The 7,643-nt window shown below is 28.6% G+C and overlaps 1 protein-coding gene across 1 annotated transcript; it reads left to right on the top strand.

The window, feature by feature from the left end:
- The first annotated feature begins 260 nt into the window (after positions 1–260).
- Positions 261–3,795, top strand: LOC149248186 (polyadenylate-binding protein 2-like). The gene is made up of 5 exons (XM_089448088.1): positions 261–392; positions 1,724–1,885; positions 2,424–2,527; positions 2,675–2,762; positions 3,655–3,795. Exons 1-5 carry the CDS (start codon positions 261–263, stop codon positions 3,793–3,795), a joined length of 627 nt encoding a protein of 208 aa, XP_089304214.1.
- Positions 3,796–7,643: the final 3,848 nt, after the last annotated feature.

Genomic DNA, 7,643 nt, shown 5'->3' with positions numbered 1-7,643 from the left:
AACACACTTCCATTGATTCTTAAGAAGCCTTACTTCACTTTGCTATACAGATATCAAAATATTATGATATAGGTTATTGGAGACAGTTTCAACTGTCAATAACGGGCATGCAAGCGGTTCGCTCGTATCTCATCAAAAGGTGCCGTCACTTGTATTCCCCTGCGCCTCCATCCTCCGGATGGTCTTAATCATAACTTCTTTCAGAATCTTCTCTTCCCCTGCCATCTTATAAAATTTTACTGGGAAAAGAGGATTGAGAAATGGATGATGATCATGCTGTTTATGGTGGAGACATTCCGGAGGAATATGTTGAAGGTGAGTCAATGGACCATGATCTTTATGAGGAACAAGATAATGACTCCCACCGACATCAAAACAATGCTGCAACAACGGTGAGCCTCACAAGCTTTACATAGTTCCCATCGTTTTACATTAAATTTTGTAGTCTTAATATGTTTTGAGGAACAAGATAATGACTCCCACCGACATCAAAACAATGCTGCAACAACGGTGAGCCTCACAAGCTTTACATAGTTCCCATCGTTTTACATTAAATTTTGTAGTCTTAATATGTTTTGAAATTCCGTAGTTAATTGGGTAATCAGGGGTGGGTGGTTGCCAGGAAGGAATGAAATTTTTCTCACATATTGAATTTGGAATCTCTCTCACACATTGAATTTGGAATCTTTTTCATACACTTTTTCATACACATTGAATTCTGGCGTGTAAAAGTAATGTGATAGATATTGACAATGTCAATATATATAGAATATGTGTGGATGGATGGCTCTGCCAGATTGAGTTTCAATGGATCTTTTTAAGGGATTCATCGCTGCAACATATTGGACGGGAATATAATTAAAATGCAAATCTCATGTCTAAGATGGAGTAATGTGATAGATATTGACAATGTTAATATATATATATAGAGAATATGGGTGGATGGATGGCTCTGCCAGATTGAACTCTTATAGACCTCCTTAACTCTTATAGACCTCCTTAAGGGACTCGCTCTTATAGACCTCCTTAAGGGACTCATTGCTGCAACAACATATTGGACAAGAATACAATCAAAAAGTAGATCTCATATCCAAGATGGAGCTACAGGATGAGCTGGATGGGATGCATATTGATAGAGTAATGGGTGTGCACAAAGTAGATGCTGGAATCCTTCCATTGCCTAGATAAATGTCAACTGCAAAAAGGCATTCTCATACAAGTAACTGTTTGTTTTTTTGGGAGAACTATAACGATGATATCCTGCATTTTTCATGTTTCTGCATGCGATGTTTTTGTTACCTAGTACATTGCATATATTCTCTGGATATGGGAAGGAGAGACTCTTGTTTAAATCTGATTTATGGTTGGTAACAATATAGATTGATTTATATGTATTATATTTTTCAGACATTTTTTCTTACTAAAAAATTATATTGGAAAAAATGTTTTTATTCTTCTCAATAAAATTGTTCAATGTTTTTGAGTAAGAAATATAGATTGATTTATATGTATTATATTTTTCAGACATTTTTTCTTACTAAAAAATTATAGTGGAAAAAATGTTTTGATTCTTCCCAATAAAATTGTTCAATGTTTTTGAGTAAGAAAAAAACATAATAATATATTATAGACAAAATCTATATGATATTACAGAAAATCAACCATCAGATTGATAGTGAACCACCCAGTTCAATGTCTTAACACAGTTAATGTTCTGCAGCAGATAGAAGAAATGAAAAAACGGATAATTGAATTAGAAGAAGAGACGAATACCATCAAGGAATTGCAAGCTAAAGTTGAGAGCGAGATGGGTTTAAATTCAAGCTCTACCCAAAATGAGCCAACCAGGGAGGATGCCGATTCGCGCTCTGTATTTGTTGGCAATGTAAGGATTTTAAATTGCAGTTTTGAGGGTTATTCATATTTTATTGATTATGTCAAATCAAGTTAAGTGGTTGAGTGTTGATTCTGTGTATTCAATTGGTATGATCTTGTTGAGTGAATATTGAATGTTTTAATTTACTATTGAAACACATAAATGGAGGCATTTGGGTTTTAATTTTACAATTCACTGATTGCCTTTTGCTTGGGATAATGGTGGATTTTATTAATATTCTAGAATTTTATAAACATGAATGATTTTACTGGAATTTATAAAAAAAATTAGAGTATTTTTAAAATCTGCAATTTATTTTTAAAATTAAAATCTCTCGAGTTTCATTAAATTCTCAAGTATTTTTAAAATCTGCAATCTACTTTTAACATTTTGCTTCTCAAATTTAAATTCTAAAATATTTCGAAAATCTACGATCTACATAAATTCAACTCTTTGTTACACACCTCACTCTTATTCCTACTAGATTAAGTATGGTAAAGGTTTAGAATGCATGTATTTATCCATGCTTATTTACTGTGCTTTTAAGGTTGATTACTCTTGCACCCCTGAAGATCTGCGACTCCATTTTTTGGCTTGTGGAACAGTTAATAGAATTACAATTAAGTCCGACAAATATGGGCATCCAAAAGGGTTAGACTGATTCTTATTATACTGTTTCGTTTGTCAAATCAAGGATTACATAATTCAGATTTCTGTAGCTTCACCGTTAAATATGATTGCATGCATTGCTGCATGAATATGAGATTTTGTTTTTGCTTTTGTTGCTGGTCTCTACAGGTTTGCTTACGTTGAATTTTTGGAACCGGGGGCCGTTCTAAGAGCTTTGGCATTGAACGATTCTCAGTTACGTAGCCGAAAACTTAAGGTGGATTTTCAGTTCATGTATAATTCTTTTGACATACTGTGCGCTGAAATTTATTGGATTTCTACAATATTATTATAGAATATATATGCTTGACTTCACTCTTATTGGTCAATTATTTTTATTTTGATTACTCATTTTAAAAATATTTTGGAATTAGAGAGATAAGAGTGAGGTCATTTCATTTTCAGCACAAAAAGAAGTTATATATTTATATTATATTCATGATAGTGGATATATGCTATATATTTATATTATATTCATGATAGTGGATATATAAGCATACATGGCTCAGTTGATAATGCATTTAGAAGAGGCAGAATGCCTTTAGCAGTGCAGACAGCGTCATATTTTGAGATTAAACAAAAACATTTAGAAGACTTTCCTGTTCAGCTACAAAATGATTGTGTGGAGATAGATACATATGATTAACGGATATAGAAAACAAAATGATTTTCATGACAACAAAATATATATGTGCATACTTTCGCTGAGAGATATACCCAAATGTGAGCAAGTATTAAAAAACAGACCAGATATTTTCTATTGATAGAGAGTTATATACCCGGAAGACAAAAGTCTTGGATCTGAAAGCTGTTGCTGTCCGTTGTGATCTGCATCCATCTACATCCTCCAAACCCATAGGAAGAAATTAGACCCATTTTAGATAAAACATCAGCTTTTTGTTTTTGTTCATATCATTTCATATATTTTAGAATTGAAGATAAAGTCACCTCAGAAAATTGACTACACTCTTGTGCTTCCAATTTCAAAAAATTCTCCAAATTGAAAAAAGAGATTATAAAATTTGAAAACCTTGGTAAAAATTTGAAAATTTATTTAAATTTTGTCACATATTATTGTTAATTACTATATTGTGAAAATTTCTTTACAGGTGACTCGAAAGCGAACAAATCACCCTGGATTGAAACACTTTCGTGGGCGTGTTTTCACTCCCACTGTGCCATATCCAAGGAGACCTTTTAACCCATATATTTCTGCTCCTCGCTACTATCCTGGCTATGGTTATGGGTAAATATTTTATTTGTGTATTTTTTTTAATTACCAGTTATTATTATTATTTTGGTCATAAATTTTGAGAATGTTTCAGAATTTTTAAGATAAATTAAATAAAAATGATCTCAATAATTTAATCTTTATTTTTATTTAATTTTTTTCAAAAAAGCACTTTATCTTAAAAGAAAAAACAAAAGATTTATTTTTTATTTTTTTCTTTAAAACAAAAACACTTTATCTAAAAATAAATAGACTTATATATTTTCAAAAAAAATACACTTTTATTATTTTCTCATCCATATCCACCATTTTTTCTATCATGCATATTAATTTTAACATTCCAATCTTTGATCTATCATCTGTCACTTTTCTTGTACAGGTCTGTCATTTTAAAACAAAACATAAAACAGAATAAAAAAATAAACATACACAGTTTTATATGAGTCTCCTGTCTATAGAATAATTCTGTAGCTCATTGCTACATAGCCCAACAAATCTATCCTTCAAATTTTGTTGAAACCTGTACATTGGAAGGAGCCTTTTTCAAAAACTGAGAATTTGATCTATCCTTCAAATTTTGTTGAAACCTGTACATTGGAAGGAGCCTTTTTCAAAAACTGAGAATTTGATCATGCCTGGTACAATGCTGTTTCTCTCTTCTTCTTTTTTAATAGTTTCTCTGTTACATGGTTTTGTTCTTTATATTTTTGATGTTACATGGTTTTGTTCTTTATATTTTTTTTATGTTACATGGTTTTGTTCTTTATATTTTTGATAGGCCATTTGTTATATAGTTTTGTTTCTAATTCTTTTAATCCAATTTGTGAGTACTCATGACTTCTAACTAATACATTAGAAATAAAATTGTGTTTTCTTTTAGCAATACAATTTAAAGTAACATTGTGATTTTTTTATTTATTTAATATATATTTTAAAACAATATTATAATAGAATTTAAAACAATACTGTATTTTTTATTTAATATATATTTTAAAACAATATTATAATTTTTAGTGTTTAAAATATATTTTTAAATAAATCAATGATTTTAGCCCATTCTATAAATTAAATAATTTAAACTCCAACCTCTCTACCGAAAAAAGACATTTCATCCTTCCTTAAAACCACCCAATTTTTAATTAACCAAGTAATTGGTTCTGTAGGAAACTAATTAGCCAAATAATTGGTTTTGTATGGTACTCAATAAAGTTTTCTGTTGGTCGCAGGAAAGCACCGAGGATTGGACGACACTCTCATCGATATAATCCCTATGGTTAGACGGTGTTTCTCATACCTGCCCAGGAATAAAGATTGGCATTTGAAACTAAAAAGAAGCCATCTTTTTATTATTGCGATTATCATATGAGAGGAGCGCTTTCCAGAGCCGCGGTCCGCTCTCCCATATTTAATATGGGAGGAAAAATGAAAAGTTCCACTCGTTCCACAGTAAGCAAATGGAATTTGTGCAGCATGAATATCTGACTCGCAGTGGGGAATAATTTGCAAAATTCAATTCATTTCGGTGAAATGCGTAACATCGAGATAGTAGTAATAATTTTAGTTTTTAATTTTGTAAGTAGGTTGCAATTAATTTCTTTTCAAGAGTCAAATATTTTTAAAGAAATTGTAAAAGTGTATAAGCAATAACTCTCTTTCATTCGGTTTCATGTTTGGACTTGTGCTTAATGGAGATTGACCCTAGCTTTTAAATAGTTAAACGCTGTGAGCCTGTAATATAGATTTACAAATGAGAAATTTAAATGAAATTTAATTTATGATTAAATAAATTAATAATGATAAAAATTTAATGGTATGTTTGCTAGGTTTCTTTCTGTGTGGTAGGTTTCCATACTTTCTTTTAAACCAATCTTATGTGTTTAATTTCAATTTGATAATATACTTTAAACAAATTTCTACTTTAATAAACTTCTAATAATATGTGTTAATTTATATGTGTAGTGTTTCAACTTATTTTTTCATACTTTCTTTTAAACCAATCTTATTTGTTTAATTTCAATTTGATAATATACTTTAAGAAAATTTCTACTTTAAATAAACTTCTAATAATATGTGTTAATTTATATTTGTAGTGTTTCAACTTATTTTAAACGAATACATTTTTACAAATACAGTTAGAAAAATAGATATTACAATTATTTGGTCTTACATATACATTAGATATTACAATTATTTGGTCCTACATATAGCTAGACTAAAAGTCATGAAAATATTACTTGTTTTCATATTTTTTTCCCATAAAAAAACTTTGTACACCATATTTGGTCCTACAAATATAGTTAGAAAAATAGATATTACAATTATTTGGTCCTGCATATGTACTAGATATTACAATTATTTGGTCCTACATATACACTAATATTTGGTCCTACATATAGCTAGACTAAAAGTTAGGAAAATATTTCTTGTTTTCATATCTTTTTTCCATGAAAAAACTTTGTACATCATATTTGGTCCTACAAATACACTAAGCTTACAAATACATTAAGAAAAATAGATATTACAATTATTCAATCCTACATTTATAGACATTACAATTATTCAATCCTACATTTATAGACATTACAATTATTCAGTCCATGAAAATATTACTTGTTTTCATATCTTTTTTCCATGAAAAAACTTTGTACATCATATTTGGTCTTACAAATATAGTTAGAAAAATAGATATTATACACTAATATTTGGTCCTACATATAGCTATACTAAAAGTTATGAAAATATTACTTGTTTTCATATCCTTTTTCCATGAAAAAACTTTGTACATCATATTTGGTCCTACAAATACATTAAGAAAAATAGATATTACAATTATTCAATCCTACATTTATAGATATTACAATTATTCAGTCCGTGAAATTACTTGTTTTCATATCTTTTTTCCATGAACCATGAAAAAAATTTGTACATCATATTTGGTCCTACAAATACACTAAGTCTTACAAATACATTAAGAAAAATAGATAATACAATTATTCAGTCCATGAAAATATTACCTGTTTTCATATCTTTTTTCCATGAAAAAACTTTGTACATCATATTTGGTTAATATTACTTGTTTTCATATCTTTTTTCCACGAAAAAAAATTGTACATCATATTTGGTTAAGAAAAATAGATATTACAATTATTCAGTCCATGAAAATATTACCTGTTTTCATATCTTTTTTCCATGAAAAAACTTTGTACATCATATTTGGTTAATATTACTTGTTTTCATATCTTTTTTCCACGAAAAAAAATTGTACATCATATTTGGTTAAGAAAAATAGATATACCTGTTTTCATATCTTTTTTCCATGAAAAAACTTTGTACATCATATTTGGTTAATATTACTTGTTTTCATATCTTTTTTCCACGAAAAAAAATTGTACATCATATTTGGTTAAGAAAAATAGATATTACAATTATTCAGTCCATGAAAATATTACCTGTTTTCATATCTTTTTTCCATGAAAAAACTTTGTACATCATATTTGGTTAATATTACTTGTTTTCATATCTTTTTTCCACGAAAAAAAATTGTACATCATATTTGGTTAAGAAAAATAGATATTACAATTATTCATTCCATGAAAATATTACCTGTTTTCATATCTTTTTTCCATGAAAAAACTTTGTACATCATATTTGGTTAATATTACTTGTTTTCATATCTTTTTTCCACGAAAAAAAATTATACATCATATTTGGTTAAGAAAAATAGATATTACAATTATTCAGTCCATGAAAATATTACCTGTTTTCATATCTTTTTTCCATGAAAAAACTTTGTACATCATATTTGGTTAATATTACTTGTTTTCATATCTTTTTTCCACGAAAAAAATTGTACATCATATTTGGTTA

This window comes from Pinus tabuliformis, chromosome 7 (genome assembly GCF_031772625.1).
Source record: "Pinus tabuliformis cultivar Carrire ecotype Pingquan chromosome 7, CPIR1, whole genome shotgun sequence".
In the NCBI taxonomy this organism is placed as follows: domain Eukaryota; kingdom Viridiplantae; phylum Streptophyta; class Pinopsida; order Pinales; family Pinaceae; genus Pinus; species Pinus tabuliformis.
The sequence above is the reverse complement of the archived record's forward strand: the minus strand, read 5'-3'. Positions and strand labels throughout refer to the sequence as shown.

Bases quoted from the DNA above. Each gene is read 5' to 3' on its own strand.
- LOC149248186 (XM_089448088.1), top strand. From the start codon at position 261: ATGGATGATGATCATGCTGTTTATGGTGGAGACATTCCGGAGGAATAT. The intron at 393-1,723 runs GTGAGCCTCACA...GTTCTGCAGCAG, and splicing joins AAAACAATGCTGCAACAACG to ATAGAAGAAATGAAAAAACG. The intron at 1,886-2,423 runs GTAAGGATTTTA...TGTGCTTTTAAG, and splicing joins GCTCTGTATTTGTTGGCAAT to GTTGATTACTCTTGCACCCC.